Here is a 23210-nt window from a genome sequence, read left to right as displayed (position 1 = left end):
ATACACTCGCACGTATGGAGGGACTCAGATCAATTACTCTGGATCTACAGTTTTCACAACATTCCATCCAACATGCCCTCCAAAAACCCTTGTGATTGTGGCATTGATTCAGCAATTGATCCATTTGCACTAGTTGATGACATTTGCACCACATTAAAAATGCATAAACTGAGCAACTTTGATAAGGAAACAGAATATTGCACAAACATACAACGGAAGAAACAGGGAATGAATAAATGCTATAAACAATGTTGAAGTACAAGTAAAATTGAGAGATATAAAAGAGCATGTAAGCTCATGGTGATCTTAAGCTAGCAGAAACAAATACAACTCTGGCTTGACATATGTTTAAACTCAACTATTGGATGAATTTCCATAACATTCTTGATTAACACAATCGAAGGGCTAATTGGTGCTGGTTCAGACCAACAAACCAAATCAAATGAAGTTTATGAGCAAAACATCACATTTCGTGAAAACTATTTGTTGTTCTGACATACAGAAAATTTTGCTTCATAAGAGAGTCAGGTTCTTATGATATCACAACCTGGAAGTTCATGAGTGGCTTCCATCAAAATGCAGTGCTGCTGTCTCTTGATTTTAGGAACACTCCAGACTATTTGCTTCTATACTTCATTCAATCCTCATCTGCACACCCTCAGAAAACCATCATCAGTTGCAACAACGAAAAACCTGGAGAAGGGAAGCACATTGATCGCCGTAATGCTGGAGAGGTTCAGGTTTGATAAATCTGTTGAGAAAAGTTTATGGCAGTTGATGCTCTGCAAATTTTGTCCCTGTAAAAAAAGAGTTGAAAGTGCATGAAAACAATCAAACCGAAAATACAATCCACTTCATTTGCTAACATTAATGTGTCTATGTGAGAGAGAATCACCTGAATCAGAGGCTGAGAGAGACTTGATAGACCGATTCTATTCCCTCCTGCCGAGAGAAGGTTTTTGCTATATATAACAAAACTTGACACCCCATTATGATGGCCTTGAAAGGCACGAACTTGCACTGGTGCAGTCCTGAAATATATAATCATCAGAATTTTGTATTAGATGGTGAGCATCAAATCCAAAAGTTTTCTAGGCTCTAGCACTGGATGTCCCACTGTATCAAATCATTAATCTAACAGATGTTTAGAGAGAGAAATGTATACACGTCTGATCACCAAAAGGAAGTTTCCATAAGAATATAATCATGTAGCTATAAGGCTCGATTATCGCGCTTCAAAGATTGTAATCAACTAGCAATCATCTTCACTGCAACTATACCAGTTTAGCAATGACCTCTGAATGGATTGTTTTGAACTTCTTTACTAGAACGTGACATTACATTTACTGGAAGAAATGTAATGAGGTCTACAAAAGTGCAGTGAAACAATCTGAATTTAGTCTTCAGTGCTAAACAAAAAAAATGATCTACACAAATGAAGTTAAATGGTTTGGGCAAAATGCATATGACAAATCCACTTTCCCCAAAATTAATTATCTTATTGTCAGCCAATGTTCATTTTTTTTCTTGATTTATCAACACTTTCCTCTTTGAAGCAGACAACCATCAGAAGAAAATAGTAATATGAGAAAATTTTAACCACAAGAAAATCCTTATCTCTTATTCTTGCCCTGTTTTTGCAGCTTTTCAAAATTTCCCACTAAATTTCTATGAATACCTAAATCAACCTCCACATCCAGAACTTTGCTTTATTTATTGCTTATCTGTCTGAGAATTTATTTTACAGAATCAAATCCTTGAAATTGACACAGTTAGAAAGAATATCTAGACCATATGAGAGGATCCAATGTCACAATCATCCAATGTAAACTAAATCTTTGGCTCCAGCAGAAGATATTAGCGATCTTTGCTTCGAAGTAAATCTTGTAACGCCATCAGTATCGAAACATGTATTTTCAGATCTAAGAGTATCTTAATAAGCCAGATGGTTATCTATCTTTATCATCCACTCTTACTATTTCATCATTAATTGCTTTATATAGGTGCATAGTGTATCAAGAACAATGAGCAGATAAGCTCCCAGAAAGTCCATATAGCTCATGAGATCCCAACCGTAATGTATGTTTCCATTAATCTTCTCTATGCTAAGTTTGAAAGTGAAATAATTTATCATGACAACCCATCCTCTTTAGCACAAGTTCTCCATGTACATTAAAATTCTTATTTATGCACAGTAGAAAAAGGACAAGTTAACTTTATACCTCCGGACATCCCATATGCATATAGTTTTATCCAAAGAACTAGAAATCAAGTAATGATCGTCAAAGGCGGACAACTGTCATATTTGAAGAACAATAGTCATTACATCAGCTTGAAAATTCATCCACTGAAATAAACATACGAGATAAAAATCCAACCTTAGTAATGAAGTTATCATGTGCTTTCCAAGAGGAAACAAAGTTTCCAGATCTCAAGTCCAGCAGTCTACATTGACCTAGGCCAAAGCCCATTGATATCCAAGAAGAAGCATTAGTACGTTCATTGATGTGATGATTACTTCCAGAAGAAGCTATGGCAGAGACCAACGAAGACCCAGATAGTTCTAAATCACATTGCCAAAGGTGAAGGGAACGACCTGATGGTAAGTCAAAAAACCTGGCATATATTTTAACGATTTGTAATGCCTTCAGCAACAATACAATAAATCATTAATTATTTGCAATACCTTACGTATCCATTACCAGTCCCAGCTACAAGTGTCTCCTCACATTCCATCATGTGCATACATGTGTACTGATTCCCATGAAGACCTGTAGACAGCATACCGCTTGAGAGGGCAGTTCCTGCTGTCCCTATACTAACAGAGCTTTGCAGTCTATTGGTCTCAACTAAGGATGACCCAAACAATTGAGATGAACTTTGATTATTGTACTCCGAAAAAAGGACAACACGATCTCCTGTGCGAGTGTCCCACATGTGAATTGTCCCATCACATGACACACCTTTGTTTGCCCATGGTATAACACATATGTCATTTACTGCCTACAAAGGTAAGCCAACCAGCAATATCATTGGATCTGAAACCACAGCTCCACATAAAAAATCATGGGAAACATCTTGACAAATTTCTGGGGAAAAAACATCATGGCTTGTATGCAAATCATTTCTTAGTGATATTATTTTACACTACAAGTAGAAACCTGAATATCAAACCACAGAAGAATAATGTAAGAAGCTTCAGAAGTGACTACAAAATGTAGCACCATGCCGCAGTAAATGCATACACAATAACCTCCATAAAAGGCTGTACCAATAGTATCCAGCACTGAGTAGGCACATAATAAAAAATTATACACTCCTTGCTAGAAACAACTATGGGCAAATGCATATAACAAGAATGCAAAAATTTCTACAATATAAACATGAATTGTAATATTATTTTAAATTAAACGCAGAAATCTGAATATCAAACCACAGAATGCACATAATAAGAATGCAGAAATCTGAATATCAAAAATTATATATTCGTCACTAGAAACAACTATTCACAAATGCACATAATAAGAATGCAACTATTGCTACAATATAAACATAAATTTAGAGAAATTCTCATAGACTTTGATGACAATGAAATTAGATCCAGTATTTATGTAATTTTCTTGGTAACTATAGCTACATAGGTTCATTTGTGCATGAAATATAAATTGGAACTAACTAAACTTCTCCAATAAAAAAGTGTGAATGAGTACTTTGATATAGCCAAGATCCACGGGTTCAACGCCCAAAGAATTTTGGAAAGTTGAGTGAACTATGGAAAAGCTGGAATGAGTGATTTGATGTTGGTCTACTTCAGTAGGGCATTGATCTACATTTGAAGTTGGACGATAACTCTAACCTGCAGCTATTGAACTTTGGGCTATATATATAGCATGGATATATGAAATATATTTGATATTGAAATGCTTTCCAATTTGCATCACGATCCAATGCAGAATTTTCTTTATATAGTAAGACCTATTTGGACAGCATTTTATATAGTTTACCTCCCATTTAGATTTCCAGTAGTAATTTAAATTTAAAGTAGCATTGAGACAAAAATTATGTGTGTTGAATGCTGAAAACGATTCTGTGCTTAAAATATTGGTATCACCACATTGACAATGTGTCAAGTTCAACTTCAATAATTCAACAGCGAATACAAACAAAGATAGTTAAGATTCAAGAATACAGACCTCTTCATGACCGGTATATTCCATGATGTCCTGTGTTGTTGACAGCTTCCATTGTTTTATTAATCCCCTCATTTTTGTTCCCACACCTGCTGTAAAAATAGTTGCCTCACCATCACCAACTGCAATTGCCTTAAGAGGGCCAGGATGAGCACGCCAAGCATGACAAGTAATCATTTTCAACTTCCAAGGTTGATCATCTTTCCCCCCACCAAATACCAATCCTGTTCTGTTAACATAATCTGTACAATCCCCTGCATCTTTATTTCTTGGCACCCATGTCCATGGTGCCTCTGTTTCACATACATTGCCATCATCTTTTGCTTTGACTTGTTTACTGTTGTTCTCACCATATAAGGGCTTAATTTTACTTAAAAAAGGTTGTGGAACTGACCAACCAATCTCATTCAAAAGGAATCTAGTTGAGTTGAGTTCAGATCCTGCCTTCAAATGTTGTTCCTTTATAATGACTACCCTCTCTGATTTCCCATGAAATGTATTGTTATCTTTCTCCCACTGGTCAACAGGAAAGAAACATTAAAAAGAACATAGAAAGAAAGAAAGAATGTCTTTTAACAGGCCAAAATGGCAGAGATTACATCTTAAAATGATGTCGTCTTTTAGAACAAACCAAAATAAATGTAAGTAAGCAAAAAAGTACATAGAAATAGACTAAGACGTGACTAAAGAATCTCGTCATCTATACATGTAAGATTCTCAAATCAATATATTGTAATTTTGTCTTCGAAAGATCTCTAGTATAGGTCGATCCAGAATGGAGAGGTCTCTAATGCAATATAGAAATTGCACTGCAATTGTTACTTTGTGCAATATAAAAATTAGAAAATATGCAGCTGGATATTCTCAAAGATGTAAGTTCCAAATTGGTCAGTATGAACTTGATCTGGACAGATTGATATGCCAACTGATGCTATATCTTTGTGATTTACCAAGAATTCCACGGAACAAATGTCATCCTACATTTTGTCATGTTAGCATTGCATAGCCACAAGATTTAATCCACAGTGAACCAGAATCTTACAAGACTTAAATCCCTCTAAAGTATCTTTAAATTTTGTTGCACCTCCTCATCAAACTAATTATGTAAAGCTTGTTAAAATATCATGCTAAATAAAAAGGAAAAAAATAAACCTAGGTAGATAATAGCATGATGACTGAACCTATTCTACACATTTGTAATCACAACTTATTAGCAGCTCCAGAATTCATCATAGCATGCACATCTCCAAAAAGGTGCCAAATAGCAAACATGGACTGGAAGTCACTACCTTCCAACTGTATAGTTTGGCAAGCAGTTCTTCCAAACTATGTGATGTGTTAACACACTGCCGAAGTCTTTCAATGCCGAGAAAAGAAGAAAACCCCTTATAAAGGATATGCCTGCATAAGAATAAAAACTTAGATTGTTTGGTTCATACAGTTACTGCCTTTTATCAAAATATAATGTATAACGGGTAAATTTCCTTTACAAAGTTTTCCAGCAAAAGAAGCCCAAAACTAATGACAAAAACTTCCATTGGTATTCTCAAGTAATATCCAATTTTGAAGACTCATAAAAAGACCAAACATAGCATTCATACTAGCACATGCATGACAACGTCTTTCCAAAGTTAATGAAAAAGAACACTAGACAATCATTGGTAACATGATATTGATGGAGAACAAGATATGATTTTTGCTAGAGTTTATACTGTGCAGAGATACATAAATTTTATTAAAAGTATCATTTTGAATTTACTTAAAGAAAAACAATAGTGCAACTGCAACAGTGGAAAACCTTACAAAATATCCATTTGAGCCTTGAGTTTCTCATCTGTAATTAAATCTTGACTGTGCATATTAGCTGCTGACTCCATTACCCCTTGATTATTGGACAATTCAGCGTGATCAGAACTATTGCCAATATTTGTATGGTCACTTAATTGCATTTCCAAGTTATATTTACTTGTACTGAATGCATCAAATGCAAACAATGTCTGAAGTCGTGGTAAAACATAGGCCACAGTTGCATCAGGGCCAATGCACCGACAGACAGAAATCAAGACCTTTGCTGCACACTATCATTTTTCCAAAGATGTAGAAATAAATTTTTGATGTTAAGATACTTTAAGAACCTGAATATAAACACCAAAAGAGAAACAGCCCACCTGTTGCAAACTATTGGTTACTTCTGGATGAAGAAGCAAGCCCTCCAGAACATTATGTGGCTCCTACCAAAACATAAGGAAAATAATATAGTAAAATTTGCAACATAATGGCCTCCGCTTCTTCCCCTTGATGATACTTTGAATTACTGTTTTACCTAATTATCTATTCTTTTCTATATTGAGCGAAAATTAATTTCATACTAGAGATTCAATACCTTGAGAATATAAAATTTTCATACTAGAGATTCAATGCATTGAGCAAATATTAATTTCACATATAGAGATCAGATACATTCTTTTTTTGATGTCCTGAATATTTATTGTCAAATGCGTAGGTGTCTGCTGTAAAACAATTAGACCTACATTATCAGAGTTTCTCCCTCATTCTTGGTTTTGCAGAGACCATCAATATTCAATGGTAATTGTTTAAGCTTTTGTTTCCTCTGTGGATATATATGTTCATTCTCTTACATTGTCGTGATGTGGCAGGTCCAAAGGTGGAATATAGAGAAAAAGGGAAAAAAGGGAACAGCAATACAGATGTAAATATGTGTATATGAAAAGAGACAGTAAAATAGCCAAGTGGTTAAGGCTAATGACTGTGGAAAAAAGAGGAGATGGTTCAACTCTTGCTTGACGTATAAAGAAACTACATTTTTTTGCACTTTGACCAATTTTTCTGATTTTCGGGTTTTTTGAGGTATTTTCTTCTTCTTACTTACACAAGTTTTAGAGAGTTTCTTGCTGTTAGAATCTTAATTAACATAAGCAAAATTAAAGAAGAAAATAAGGAAGAAAGGGTGTCAGTCCACCCGACCACCCCCTAGCGAAGGTGAGAGACAGATCCAAGTCCCCCGGCGGTGTCCCATAACACAGGGGTCTTGGACCAGGGAGTCAAAAAGATGGAGGGGACAAAAAGTGGGGGTAATTCTAAGAAGACAGCTAGTCAAAGGAACTAGTCGTAAAGTCTAGTCAAAGGCTCTATCCAAAGGGGCTAGTCGAACACTTGTGCTAGTCATAGATTTGAACTTAGTCGAACGCTCGGTCTAGTCGAAGGGACTCGTTGAACACTTAGTCTAGTTGACGATTCGACTAGTCGAACGTTCGCATTAGTTGAAGGCTCCTTAGACGAAGAGAGCCTTCGTCAAAGAAAGATGTCAGAGGTGTAGTTGAAAGTTTCCTGAGGTACGAATGCTCGGGTGCGGAGGTTCGACGACGCAAGCGAAAGAACAACGCGAACGCATGAGAGGGAGATTAACACGGGATTAACAAACTAACACAAGATTAAACTAAACGACCTTATATTAGGAAGTAGACGCAAGATTACATACATGAAAGAAAGAGCTCTTTATAAAATAGGGTGTCCAAATTACAAAGGGGGGAGGGGTTACAATGGTGGCAACTTCTAGTTAACCACGAGCTCAAGCAAGAGTTAGGAAATGAGGCATGAAGCTTCCGGTGTAGGCAAGTCGAGTGGGCCGCTGAGGCTACAACTACTTCCGATGTCTACGATATCTCGAATCGGGGTAGAACTCTCGTGCCACTCCATCCTACCTACGAACGACCGGTGTGCAGCTTGCCGCCTGCTCGTTGCCTTCACTCGAGTGCCAAAACCCCTTGACAAAGAAGAGTTGAAGAAGAAAGAAAATGAAGAAGACCACACGCAAAACTCAAACTTGGTAGAGTAATACAAAATAGTTGGTATGATGCGGAATGTCGTGATACAAGGAGATGCTTGCAGCGTGATGTAACTCGGGGCATTTATACACACAACCAAGCAAGAGCAACCTTCCAACGCCTTGTAAGGAAGAAGAAGAGATTGTATTTGGCTAAATTTGAAGATCATTTGTATCGCTTGTTCCTAGGACAAGAGAGTAAAAGAGCATGGAAAATGTTTAATGAGAGGCAACCCACCACACAACTGACCTCACCTCAGGTGTGGCATGAATATGCAAAGGTTCTATATGATGTCTTGGGGCAACCTCCTCTTCCCCACCCGAATGCCTCACGCCCACATGAATCAACCTTCTTTACACCACAAAATGTAAGAAATGCCATTGATCGGCTACAATTTGGGAAGGCCCAAGATCATGATGGATTGGTGGGTGAGCACTTTATCTATGCCCACAACACCTTGCTTCTATTGCTAGCCCACATCTTTAATAGAGCCATGTGTGAAGGTTTCCCTACTATATGGACTCAGCATACCATTGTGTCAATCCTCAAAAGTGGAGACCCCATGATGCAAAGCAACTATAGGACAATCATGATTGGCCATTACTTGGCTGAACTATATGGGTCGATTCTAGAATCAAAATTGAGTATATGGGCAGAGCAGAATGGCTGTCATTCAGTTGGACAGGCAGGCTTTCGGAAGGGGTTCACAACTTTGGATCACATATTCACCCTCCGGACCCTTATTGAGGAGGGCAGAGCCCACAATAAGAGGATTTATTGCTGCTTTGTGGATTTCCGAAAAGCCTTTGACACTGTGCTACATGCTCGGCTTATGCAGCGGCTAGAAGCCCTTGGTGTTCCTACATATATGCAATGGGGAGTCTATGCACTCTATGAATCCGTGTTAGGAAAAGTGCGGTCTCCCAAGGGCTTGTCAGAGGCAGTGGCTAGCACAATTGGAGTGAAGCAAGGATGCCCACTATCCCCCACTCTCTTCGGTCTCTATATAGATGAGGTATCACATTACATAGAGAGATTTGGGGGTTCCGGAGCACGCCTAGCAGGTATAGCTATACAAATATTACTATATGTTGATGACATTGTGCTGATTTCTGACTCTCTGGAGGGACTACAGAGACATCTAAATGCCTTAAAACTATTTTGTACGGACAAAGGTTTGTCAATCAACATGGACAAAACTAAAGTGATGGTGTTTAACACCACTCAAGCATGGGTAACAAGATCAGAACCAGAATTCTTCTTGGGAGAGGAAAAGGTGGCATACACACCCTCCTACACATACCTAGGAGTAACATTTACAGGACCTAGGTTCTCCTTACAGGAGGCTGCTTGTGCCCGACTTTCTCGTGGATATGCAGCCCTTGGTGCTCTCGAGAGACAATGTGCACATCTGCAGTTCCAAGAGCCACGGACTAAGCTATGGTTATTTGATACACTTGTCACACCAACTCTTCTCTATGGAGTAGAAACATGGGGACCGAGTCTTAACAAGGCAAATCATTGGAAAGATTTGGAGAGACCTTTAGTGTCAATGATTGCTCGCATGATAAGGAGCAAAGCATCGGTGCCCCACAATATAATCCGGGCAGAGATGGGAGCAGCACCTAGAATAACCGAGGCATTGTTCCAATCAGTGACATTTATCCAACATCTTTGGGAGCTACCTAAACGAAGGTACCCAAGGTTGGCACTTATGTCATCAAGACAACTGGCTGAAAATGGAGACACTCCTTGTTGGTATGCTGAAATGCAGCAATGGTTCGAGTCACATGGCATGACTATAAATGCACTACCGCCGTTCCAATATAGCTTGGACTGTCCCCACCTAAATATGACCAAAGTGGAAAAGAATAGAGTGATCCGGACTGATATTATTAACTTGGAAAACAAGATAACATGGATCAGCCCCAAAATACCACTTAGTACAAAGATGGCTCACTATAAGACGCACTTCTTACATACATCGGAGGATGGATTTGTCATCAGGCCACCTTATATGGACATACATCTATCCTATGCGTTGTGTAGTGTGATAGGGCAGCTAAGAACTTCATCACATCAGCTACAGATTGAGGTAGGCAGATATACACGACTACCTCTAGAAGAGAGAATTTGCCAATTGTGTCATCAAGGAGTGGAATCTGAGGAACACTGTTTGTCACTGTAGAGTCTTTTATGAAATCAGGGGGAGATACCATTGCCTCTTTAAACAAGGCTTTGGCCCACTACACAAGGTAATGGAATATGAGGACCAACGATGACTAGGACTTTTCTTGCTAGAGCTCACACAAGCTCATCCACAAAGAACAATCACAACTTTCTTTAGCCCCATCACTCCTACTAATCCTACAAGTCCATCACAGGATACACAAATGGGCTCCAGACCAGGACATAACAAAGGGGTTACAATTAATCGGGCAATAGCAATTTGGCGTGCACGTAGGCCCCGCCCCCATGGACCATGACCTCGACACCCTTGTCATCGACAGATAAAAGTCATTATCTCCCGCCATCGTAGGTGCTTCCCTCGCTTCAGAGACATTTCCATTCTGGATCGACCTATGCTAGAGATCTTTCGAAGACAAAAGCTACTATATACCTAACTTGAGAATCTCACATGTGCAAAAAACCAGATTCCCTCGTTTCTTCTCTTTTCATCTTATTTACTTATATATTCATTGTGTAGTATTTATTTTATTTTGATTTGTTCTCAAAGACGAGACAACACTCAAGATGTAATCTCTTATTTGGTCTTATAGGCCATTTTGACCTCTTAAAAGACGTTAATATTTCTTTCTTTCTCACACACATCTCACTATTTTCCCACTTTCTGTCTTTGGTCGCACCACATCACGAGACCGTACACAAACATGGATCGTACCTTGGGTTTGAAGGAGGCACATGTGTATGAAGGTAGAGCTTTGCCACACTATCAGAGTCTCTATCTCAAAACAATAAAGAAAAGCAATGCCCCTTCATGAAGGTAGCTAGCCTTCTAATATAGGCTCAAACCCAAGGCCCTTGTGTGTGTTTCTCACTTGGTTGTTTTTATTATAAAATGTAGCCAGGTGATGAAACACCGTAGAGCTATCGCCCACCGTATGATTGAGATAACTCAATCCTCACCCTTCATCCTTACAAATTAGCCCACAACTACGGTTACGGTTATGCTCGTAACAATTTGTCATGTGTTGGGTGTGAGGGTGGGGTTTATGCCATTGCTCTTCAACTTCTACTTACGGTGGAGCAAGAGAGTATTCTTGGGGGGGATTTCTTCTTGCTCGAAAGAGGGGCAACGGACAGAGAAAGGACGATCTTGAAGAGGAGGATGCAAAAGAGGGCGTGGAAAGCAATGACAACAAAAGGCACAATGGTCGTTGCTCATGAGCTCAAGCCATTGAAACTCAGAGTTCTACCTTTGCAAATATTTCTTTGTAATCATTCCCTTGTTCTCTCCATTTGTAATTACAATTGTAAACACTTTGTAATCACATTGTAAACTCTATTTAGTAAGGAGATTTCTTTGAGTCTAAATCTAGAATTATATTGAACAAGTGTAATTAGCCTTGATCCCTATGTTGATCACTTGAGTGCCATTGCCGTGAGAGAGAGAGAGAGGTCAAATAGTGGCGTCAGTGAAAAGGGGAAGGCTTTCCTCAAGCCAAGGTTTTCCTCAAACTAGGATTTCCTTGAACTAGGTTTCTTCGATCCGGGTTTACTCCTATTTGGATTCCTCAAGCAAGGCCATTCCTTGAAGATGAAATTTCCTCGAACCAAGATTCTTCAAAACTTCCCAAAAGAGGTATTTCTCAAAAAGGGGATTACTTGAGGGTTATCCACGAAGGGTTCTAAGTCTTCTCACACGGCATCATGTCCTCCTTGGTCCAAGTCCCCTGCATTCCAGCTCGAGTAGCATACACATGTGCGCTTACACGACAACACATTTACAAACTAATATGAAGAATTACAAATAACCCAACTTCTACATTGATATACACATACTACAAGGTTGAACTAAAACCAGAATAAAGTTAATAATTAAAGCTCAATTTGCCTAGTCAAATATTCATATTTGAAAGGAAAAAAACATGCACGCAATGTTCAAATAATAGTACATGAAAAAGAACCTAACCTAATACACTAACCTGGGAGTGGAAAACAAGGAAGGGTTTATATAAGTAATAGGTATTTTGGAGAACTCTATGTTACCATATGAAATGGCTGGAGATGCATGATATACACTGACTAGGTTCATTCACCAGTGAAGATCTGGTATATGATATCATGAATCATTGGGGATGGTGCAGAAAGGCCTCCCAAGTACAGTCTCCAAGTCTGAGAATATGCTATTGGCTTTCTCCTCAACGAATCCCCTATAGCAAGTTTGAATATTTACCTATATCTAGTGCAGCTTCAGTGTCCTGCAACTAGGTGCTCAGTTCCCAAGATCCAACGAAGGCCTCAGTGACTCCTCAGCAGGTTACAGTGGGTAGCGGGAATGAACCAATAACACACTCACCCCTCCTGTATAGCAGAAGATGACTCGAGGGATAACAATGTCAGAGAAGCTCCACCAGAACCTAGCCAGGATGATGTTTCTCAGCTGCTGTTATGATTACAGAAGGGAGTGGCACCATTACGTTGCCATCCATTCTATACCGGATATCTACACATACATAGCCTGTATATCCTCTACTCTTTCAGTATCTATCTAGTCAATCGGTGGTTGGAAGGATAATAGTATGATCTGGGCATCCATATATGTCAGCCATTGTACAAATCTGTCCATGGAGAAAGAAGATTCATAAATGTTATCTCTTTCTTCGTGGGGAGGAACTCTCCAGCTTTTATCCAAATCTCACTTGAGTAGGGCTGCCATAAATGTTGTCTCATGATTCTTTCAAGTGTTATATGAAAGGCCACGATACAGTAAGGCTACGTCATAGTTGAAGAGTAGTAACTTGGCAAGAGCAGCCATAAACTGTCTCGTGATTATTCCAATAAGTGTATCACAGGACAAGATACGGCTAAGGCGAGATGATTGTTAGGTCACAACTTGGCATTGCTCTACATCTAATTCATGGCTGCTAAACTACTGTCATGTGTGCACATCATTAATTGTTATCCTCCCCCTCTTTCCTAAACAATCCATCTAGGTTCCCCACATCTGATGTCTGGAGCCATTTATCAGACTCTACACCTATGGCTTCATGAAATAGATGAATATATATGAAGGACTGTATATTTGGCAAGTGCTTGCTACAATTATAAAGAACTATCTTACCAAATGATGTGTTGCATATGTATTAAACATGCTCACATAAGGAATCTGAATGACAAGGGGAAAACCTGTACAAGCTCCATGAGAACAGTTGTCGGAGAAAGAAAATCGAGAAGATGTTCCAGGACTATTGCAGAGTCACGCATGACTAACATTCTCCAAGTTCTTGCTGGGGCTTTGTTTTCTTTAAAAATTGAATGCATACATGCTGTAATCATTGCCCGCAAGGGAAGAATTAAGTGTTTTACAAGCATTTGTTCCCCAAGTTGTTTCCCTGCACATAAGGATAACCAAACTATTACAAGCATATGAAAACTACAAAAAATTCTCATTACAGGTTCTTTCATCCTTTATTACAAGTAAATAAATTTAAAGCAAATAAAAACGCAAAGCTATATAAATTCTTTCCCTAAAGATACCAATCCCAACCACTGTATCAATCACAGAAGTAGTTACATCTCGGCCGAAATTCTGCAATAATGGAGCAATAATCTGCAAAGATAAAAAAAGAAAAACAATAAATCAAACAGTATTCATGGAAGGAATTTAGAAGCATAATTTGATGAAACATGATGCCAGAAAATATATAAACATAAGTAGTTTCACCTGAGAGCAGGTGACTGGTACACCAAGATCCTGTGATATTTCAATCAGCAAGTTTGATGCAGCAGCATTTACAGGGCCATCTCCTATTGGTTGTTGTATGCTAAAAAGAACCGCATGATGCAGATACTGGAGGTACATTGTTATACCAAGTGATTTAAAAATTTTCCGAATAAATGAAGCTTGCAGTAGAGCAACTTTGACATCAGAGTTTCCTTGACCCTACCACAATCATTTCCTTTTCCAACTTAATAACACGTGGTGATTATCCACAAAGGTCTATTTCTCTCTCTCATACAGTTACCCTAAATGTTATTGTACAGTTTGTCACATGTTCACTAACTGGAAAATGAATATGAAGTACAATCACACACGAACAGTTAGATGTGGCACAGCCTTGAGGTCATGCATTTATAGTGTGGCTTCTAGATGCACTCTTCCACATACTGGCCACTTGTCATAGATAGGCCCTCGTTTTCATCTGAGACATTGAACCCCCACTGATTCTCTCATCCCCATTCGAAGTACTTTCCCTATCTTACCAGTTCTTGCGTGTAAGACATAATGCTAAGTAGCCTCCTAACAGACAGTTAAGACATCAGGCTACAGATATACTTCATAACACCACAAATATGGATCCAAGTTACTATACAAATCGCTATCTTGGATGTTGGAGGAAAACCATTCTTATGGTCCCAAAGCACCATTGATATTGAAAAGAATCAAGGCATTGTTAATGTCTTTAAAAAGGCAGAAATGACAATTGACAGAATTAAGAATTAGCAGCAGCACTTTTACCTGCAAAATTTTTTGTATGGCTGGCAGAACCAATACGTTGAAATCATATGGTTTGAGTGCCTTGAGCGACGCATTCATAAAAATGATGAATGCTTGAACTGGTATATCCTCATGCGGCAAAACAAGAGGGGACAGACAAAAACTGATACATTTTTTTGCAGCCACTGAGCCCATTAGAAGAAACGCATTATGGCGTGCTAGGCTTGCTACTAATTGAAGCCTATTGCATTTATCTTCGTGATGGTAAAGAATAGAAACAAAAGTATGAACTGCCCGAACAGTTGGTGGGAAGAAGGGTGAACCAAGGAGCTGAGCCAATGACAGCTTTCTGCAGAGTTTAACATGAAACAAATTAGAAATGCACCATCATTTAAAGGATTGATGTAACAATTGTTATGCATACAAAGCACCTTGTTGGATTTTTTTCAATCATGGATCTCACAAAAGATTGGATAGGAAATGGTAGGCGCTGAAGTAATGACGGTTCTATTCCATGATCATTAAAATCCCTCAGTGAAACTGGATCAAAAAGAGGCTCTTTAAGATATATTTCTGCAATAATGCAACCAAGTGAAAAAATATCACATGCTTCCCCAACTGATATAGCAGCATGCATTTCCATCTTTTCCCACAAGACATGATCTTGATAACTTCCTTCACTCTCATCAAAAGCTTTCAAAGCTTGGAAAGTATTGACAAGGCACTCCTGACTAGATTCTACTATCTCTTTGATTTTGCAAGGAGAATTATTTATAGGTATTGATTCTGTAGAGGAGATGGAAGGAATATCTAAGAGGTAAGTCGGTGATAAATGTCTTGACTTTTCACAGAAGACAGTAGCATGTTCCAGATGGTCCAAATTTGCACAGCATGTACCATCATTTTTCAAAGCTCCTATATTTTCAGTGGTGGCACAGTCAGAAACTTTTCTCAGGTCAGAATTTACGAGTCCTATCTGCTTCAGATTTTTCTGGTCATATATATGTCGTGTTCTGCGCTGCCGTTGTGGATGAGGTAAATTGAAAAGCTGGCGTCTCCCTTGTGACCGTGGCGTTGAAGAATTAGTAGTTGACAAAGCAACATTCTTGGCATCTATTGCTGCTTCACCTGACAATTTATACCCAAATGTAAGATCAATCCAATGATGCAACTGCCTAGAAGCATGCTCACCCTCTAGTGCTGCTCTATGAAGGAAAATAAATTCTTCAGCATTTTGTACCCAAGGTGGTAAAGCTAAATCACTCATTCCTGCATGAACTGAAGAAAAGACTGCGGCATCACTGAAAAACTCAGGAATGCACTCGTCAGGAGTCCATTGGTACAAACGTTGCAAGGAAACAGGATACTCATTTGGTTCATATACTGAACGCACAGTTTGTCTCAACACAAAAAGGGGAAGACGGCGAGCTTTATATATACAGACAGCAAGCTCAGATAAACACTCATCTGAAACATGGTGTGGTATCTCAGCAGTAGAATACATAAAATCAAGCTGTTCATCCCCTTTTGCTAGACGCCATTTGCTTTTCGTAAGGTCACGCCATCCTTGGACTGACGTCTCATCAGGTCTCACACTAAAGTCAATAATCCAAGGCATGACTGTATGAAATTTACGATCCCCCCATCTCCTGCCCGCAATCTTATTTAGAATCAAGAGATAATCATAATTGCTTAAATCCCCTTGCCACCACATCTTAAAAGCAGAATGCCAGTTTTCAGAATCTGAATCTCGGCACAAATCTTGATGAAGAAACTCATGATGAGCGTCCCTGGTCCTTTGGCATTTCATAGGACCTACATGGAATCCAGTAATCCAGCACCATAGCATGTCAGTCAGAAGGATATTAGAGGGCTTCAAATCCCCATGAGTAATACCCTGGCCATGGCAAAAGGCCATAGCTGAAAATATTTGGTACACAAGAAAACGGATGTCCCAATCATCACTGAAAGTATTTGGGCTAAATTTCAAAATGCTCTCCAATGTGAATGGTGCTGGAGGATAGAAAATAAATAGCACTCCATCTCCTCTACAGACTCCAAGTGTCGGAACTATATTTGCATGTGAAATCTTTCGCTTCTTATTCTGAGATAAAATGGAGGATTCCTCAATTTTTACAGGCTTCTGAGGAACCCTGTTCATTCCTTTAATAAATTCTGAGGAAAACTCTGCACTATTTTCTCTGTTCATAGCATATAATTCTTGAAATACATTCAGAATAGCATCAAATGAAGCATTTTGAAAAGTTACATTCGGAGCCAGTTCAGAAATAAGCTCTAAAACTTCCAATTCCACATTGTCTGATACATCATTAACATCTCTTATTGATAACATGGAAGCATTTAAAATATCTTTACTGCCATCTGAGGGTGTGAAGTACTTCAGTCTGTCCACATTATTTAAGTCTTTCTCCATCCAAACACCCTGGAATTCAATGCCATTCTCTCCGCGATTTACAGTTTCGTCATCATTCCTGCTTTCATTCAGACACTTCCTGCTTGTGAAATAGACTTTTCAGCATTTTATGATTTTGCTATTAGTAAGTATAAACTGAATATTTTGGAAAATAAGATGTTAGGTGAGCATCAGCATGTGTATTCTAGTAAATATAAAGAGAAAAGAGGACAACACCTTTTACCCATGGAAAATCCAACCCCTTTCACAATTTGAACAACTAGCTCTGCATAGTTCTCCTTCCTGAAACAACAAGAAGTTAAGTCAAAGAATGTCCTTGTTACTTTGAGAATGATCAATGAAAGGGTAGGAGTGAAATCAACTATGTACCTTCCAGTTTGGAATGGAATCTTAGCTAAATCCACCTACATGAAACATATCAGAATAATATAAATATTCATGATGTTTTACCGCAAGCCCCTGATTTTTCATCTAAGCATACAATCATGCAGTAGTAATGTTATATCCAGATAACTCTAGTCGCCCTAAAGAACTCAAATTATTATAATAGAACGAAAGAAAGAAAGATATATTAACGTCTTTTAAGAGGCCAAAATGGCCTATAACACCAAACGAGAGATTACATCTTAAGTGTTGTCTCATCTTTGAGAACAACAAACCAAAATAAAAAAATGAATATTCAAACATGCAAAATTCAGAACAATTAGGTCATCCACAATAAAAGAATGCCGAAATATAGAATAGTTTACTAAAAAACTTAAGCAAAGATGCTTAAGTGCCATGATAAATATGATGAACTCTAAGCAGATGACAGCCTGAATGGAGCACAAAGATTACCAAAGTCAAGAAAATAGATTAGTCACACAGCTAACAACAAAGATAGCACAATTAATTATGCTCTCATCAAATACAATGAATTAGAGACGCTCCAAAACTTTCAGATCAGAAGCCAATCTCCAACCCTGTATGTTTCCAGCTACGACTAAGGATGAGAAAAACACAGGACATGCCCCGGGGTAGTCATGTGATGAAATGGAAGAAGAAAGAACATGCATTGGATATGCTGCTTAGATGCTAGGAATTCCTGCATGACATAGAATATGCACACATGTGTCAACTGATGGATGCTACAATTGGTAAAACTAGATATATTGAGAAAAATATTTAAGGGTTGCCCCAAATTTCTTGGTTCAACAAAGGGTGTGCGGTATGAGTTGAGTCAGATCAATATTATGACAATGATATAGAAAAATTAATAGGGGAGCCAACATGACCCATGAGACCCACAATATTATTACAAATCATCTACGCAAGCCCTACCCCAGCCGTGAAACTGGGGAATTGTTAAATATTAGAACAAAATGAGAACATTAAATCTAACATGAAAAACCAAGCTAGTTGCCGGATTTCACGGTTTTGGTCTTCCATTAACTGTCAAGTAGACAAGCAAAGAGCACATCTAGTGTCATCCCCATGGTTCCTTCCTTGAAAGCTAGTACAACCTTGTAGGAATTCCTGAAAATCATGCCTAATCTTCTAAATGCAAAGCGTTGCAGAGTGACATATTCTGCATCTGGTACACTGAGCCAGCATAAGTCACATGGTTTCTTTTGCTGCTCAATATTCAGGCAACCCTTGGTTTCTATTTCCAATGTGTGAACATGTGTACATCAGTGTGTTGACATGTCTGGCCCTCTTAGGAGTTTGGATGAGGGCTTGGGCATCAATTCGCCACCCTTAGTAATTTTTCCAATATTGAGTATTAATTATGGAAATATAACCTCATGATATAGATAGGATACTGTTCTTTTAAGATGTATCTATGTGAAATAAATTCAAATCAGAGAAGAGTATTCTGAGAGAATTCCTAAGCACAACAGGAGTTCAAAAAATCTTTCTCTTATCACCAATTCTTTTTTATCTGTACCTTGATCAATTGGAAAAGTGAATATAGAATGCCATTAGAGAACATGAAAATGAATCAGTTACTAGGGCTCTCACAATTATACTTCTCCAATATACAGATGATGTAGTCCCCTTACCCCACACTTAGAGTGCAAAATTTGTTGCCAATAATCGCATTCAACGGTCAAGCTATTGAGATGGTGACAGTTTTCAATATAAATTGACATTGCATGGAACCGAGAATAGATGATGCCAAGAGAAATATTACGATTCTGAGAGCTTGTTATTGAAAAACCACAAAACCCAATAGATAAAAGACCCGAGAATGATCTTTGAAACATGTATTCACATTCAATTGTCAAGCTATTGAGATGGTGGCAGTTTTCAGTATCTAAGAATTCACATACCTTCCTTCCATGCATGTTGACATTCTGTGCAATGGGGAATAGATGAAGCAATGGATCACTGATCAGAATAATGTTTCGATGATTATTGGGGTTGTTCCCATCTCTGCCCGAATTATATCACGTGGCACCAACGTTTTGGTCATTATCAAGTGGGTAATCATTGAGTATATTAGCATATTTTCAGAGACCAAATATGGCCTGTAAGATCGAATGAGAGATCACATCTTAATATGTTTTCTCATCTTTGAGAACAACAAACCAAAATAAGTATAACTAAATTAATCAAACTGCCTAAGGTTCTAAATAAACTCATTAGCTAAGCACTTAACTTTCTCAGATTAGATGTACTGAACATTCTGATTTCAAAAGTTCTCCAACACAAACCAATTCAAGATGTAGATTCTCTACAGTGAGAGAAGCACCTTAGGTGTCAGGCAATAATAGCCTTGACATGTCATAACAAGGGTGATGTGGCCATGGTCCAAATGGATGTCACCTATGAGCACAATAAATTGCTAGTGAACAATCTATTGTAACCCCTTTTGAATATTGTGTTCGAGACCTGATTTTTGTAGCCCCCACTTGACTTGTAGGATAAGTAGTGATTGAGCTATAGAAAGTTGAAACGGTTCATTGTCAATGAGCTTCTGTGGTGGTATTGCTCTCCTCTTTAACAACCTCTCTATGTGTCTCTTAATTTCTAACAAGAACAATCCCAATCATCATTGGTCCTCACATTCCATTACCTTGTGGAGTGAACCAATCTTAAAGCCGATTTTGACAAGGCAGTGGTATCTCCCCCTTATTTCATAAATAACAGGGCAATGGTAGCTTGATGTTCCTTTGTTTCCACATTAGATGTGTGTGCATATGTGTCTGTCTCAATCTCTAGCTAATGTGAAGATGGCTTGAGTTGTCACATTGCACTAAGGATTACATAAGATAGATGTGTATCCATATCAGAGAGCTTGATCCTACAACATGTTTAAAAAGAGGGCCTTATAATGGGCCATCTTCTTGTTAAGAGACATTGTGCTCAATCCATATTATTTGACTATTCCATTAAATTACATCGAGAAGCACCACAATTTTGCTCCTTAGGCCTGTAGGCACCCTTGACAATTCAGGTCTCACTAAATCTCTCTTTAACATGAAGGCTCAATATCCAAGTTTCTACCCCGTGGCAAAGAGTTGATATTTCAAGTGTATCAAATTGAGATCTTGTTTGTGGTTCTCGGAACTAGACCTGTGCACATTGTCTTTCGAGGTACCAAGGGTTGCATATCCACAAGAAAGTCAAGCACGAGCAGCTTCCCTTAGGGAGAACTGATGTCTTGTGAATGTTACTCCTTGATATGTATAAGATCGTGCGCATTCCAGCGTTTCCTCTCCCTATAAGAATTCAGGACCTGATCTGAACTTCTTCATAGTCTCACTCTACAAAAACAATTAACACTGGATACCATGTCCCCCCACCAGCACTCATCCCATATACACTTCATGCTTGTAAAGCTCTCTCACAATTCAATATCAATTGTAAAGCCATAATCATGTATTAATATCATTATCATGGATATTTAGGAAACATGCCCGTGTTTATTTTTGTTTCAGTATGGATAACTTGAATTCATGCATATTTGATATTATGCTTTATTGCAGAGGCCAATTTTGGCCTCTAATAGAAGAGCGCCTCTCTCTCACTCATAGTGTACCTCTAACTTGACGTGAGTGCCATGAGGGGAAGGTAAGCGGAAGAGGCCATGAGAAAGCAGCAGCAACACCTGATCGCAGAAATTGATCCTCACGCACTCCTCCAGCTCCTCCAAAGACATTACCTGGCCCATCGGAACTAGGAATTATATCATAGGGACATGGATTCTATTGTCTCCAGCTTCTGCTTCCTTCCTCTTTGATCTTACGCAGAAGGCATCATATGGCAGCAAGCGATACTCCACATTATGCATTCTTCCTTCCTTCCTTTCTGCTTGAGCAGACGCCATCGCAGCGAGCAAGCGTCCATTTGTTGTGGCGCGCACACACACAAAACACGAGCAGAGAGAGCAAATGGAAGAGAAGAAGGAAGAGAGAGAGAGAGAGAGAGAGAGAGAGAAAGAAAGATATATTAACGTCTTCTAAGGCCAAAAATTGGCCCATGAGACAAATGGTTTAAAAAAAATAAAAAATAAAAAGAGAGATATTTACCTATTCATCCAAAGTAAAAAATAAAAATAAAAATAGAGTTTTAAGGTAAATAGAACTTCTAATAAAATAAAATAACAAACATATTTTGCAATAAAAATGATGTTATACTAGGCCTAATTTCATTTCCATACAAGTCTCTCGAAGAGAAGCGGGAGGTCAATGGGTTTCGATGTGGATGTGTTCCTGTTCAGACTCCGAGATCAAGACAATGTCATCTGCGAAGAGTAAGAGACTAACTTGTGTATCCCCAATAGCTACTCCCTTACGAGCAATAAAATCAGTGATCTCATCAATGTAGATCCTAAAAAGAGTCGGTGATAGGGGCAACCTTGTTTTACACCAATGGTGCTAGTGAAACAATCAGATAGGCCACCTGGGCATCTTACACACCTAGAGACTTGCTCATATAGGGCATAAATGGCCCAAATCATGTCATTTGGTATCTCCAAGCTCTTAAGTCTATCAAACAACTTCTCCCTAAGAACTGTGTCAAAGGCTTTGCGGAAGTCCACAAAGCAACAATATAGTTTCTTCTTACGAGCCTTCCTCTGGTCAATTAAGCACCTAAGTGTGAAGATATGGTCAATAGTGGAGAAGGCTCGTCTAAAGCCAGCTTGCTCAGGTGCTCGAAGACTTAATGTTTCCATATAATCCCTAAGCTCTGCTTCCATTACCACACCATATAGTTTAGCGAGCGTATGGCCTATCATAATGGTCCTATATGTATTTGGGTCCATTGGGTCCCCTCCTTTATGTATAGGGGCCACTATGTTCATGGTCCATTGTGGTGGAAAACCCTCGGCGAGGGCGTAGTTGAAGATTAGAGTGAGAAAGGGGGCTAGGCACTCTCGAGCATATATGATGTGCTCGGCTCGCAATCCTGTGTGGTCCATGGATTTCCTATGTTGTAATTTTTTTATGACCTTCGTGACCCTAGATGTCGTGAAAAGTGTCCCCATGTTAGGTCGGGGTGTGGAAGGCATTGGGATGGGTGGTTGGTTCGGGACATGGTAGAGTATCCCGATATATGTGTGCCAAATATTAGGATCCTCAATGGGTGTTTTCGAGCATGTACTAAGGAAATAGTACCACTAAGTCGCGACACTTAAGTTGTCTATACAACTCTCTACAATCCTTGTCATACCACTTGTTCTGTGGCATAGACCTTATTCTACTATGATTGGAGTGTTTCGTGTATGGGAAGCTACTAATTTCTACCGAGTGAAGGGTGTGTGCGAGTTCTGTAGTGAGGTTCTCTAAAGGCAAGGAAGAATCAAAAGAGGAAAGATGGGCTTGAACATGTCGAGAGTAGATGTCAGCGAGCTCATGCGTGAAATGTATTATGGTGTGATGGTTTGGTTGACTAGAGTTGGTGGTGTGGGAGGTGTCGCATTTTAGCTCAAAGTATAGGAAGTTATGGTATGCACCAATGGGGCATGGGGCCACCCGGAAGGAGTTAACCATGTGGGTGGGTAGCGTCAGGGCGTCCTATTAGGTAATCAACCGTGCTTTCCCCTCCATGTGGGAAACATGTGAGCGCTTCCG

At 38.9% G+C, this 23210-nt stretch overlaps 1 protein-coding gene across 6 annotated transcripts; it reads right to left on the bottom strand.

The window, feature by feature from the left end:
* Nucleotides 1–208: 208 nt before the first annotated feature.
* LOC147852122 (protein serine/threonine kinase) lies at nucleotides 209–21458 on the bottom strand. Of its 6 annotated transcripts, XM_087334131.1 has the most exons (18): nucleotides 21176–21454; nucleotides 17521–17555; nucleotides 17368–17433; nucleotides 15149–17230; nucleotides 14739–15066; nucleotides 13944–14162; nucleotides 13757–13829; nucleotides 13406–13611; nucleotides 6359–6421; nucleotides 6157–6268; nucleotides 5994–6072; nucleotides 5480–5591; nucleotides 4194–4706; nucleotides 2687–3003; nucleotides 2379–2616; nucleotides 2223–2296; nucleotides 896–1031; nucleotides 209–797 (listed from the first exon to the last, which is right to left on the bottom strand). In XM_087334131.1, exons 1-18 carry the CDS (start codon nucleotides 21305–21307, stop codon nucleotides 645–647), a joined length of 4938 nt encoding a protein of 1645 aa, XP_087190257.1. In that variant the 5' UTR covers nucleotides 21308–21454; the 3' UTR covers nucleotides 209–644. The 6 variants fall into 6 exon arrangements, with proteins under 6 accessions (XP_087190257.1, XP_087190253.1, XP_087190254.1 ...); XM_087334127.1 differs by having other exon boundaries at nucleotides 5994–6268; XM_087334128.1 differs by having other exon boundaries at nucleotides 5994–6268; nucleotides 15149–17212.
* Nucleotides 21459–23210: the final 1752 nt, after the last annotated feature.

Source organism: Azolla caroliniana, unplaced genomic scaffold (assembly GCF_043228905.1).
Source record: "Azolla caroliniana isolate FFs.n. ecotype wild unplaced genomic scaffold, voAzoCaro1.0.p SCAF_18, whole genome shotgun sequence".
Lineage (NCBI taxonomy): Eukaryota > Viridiplantae > Streptophyta > Polypodiopsida > Salviniales > Salviniaceae > Azolla > Azolla caroliniana.
Note: the sequence above shows the minus strand (reverse complement) of the source record. Positions and strands in the feature narration are given on the sequence as shown.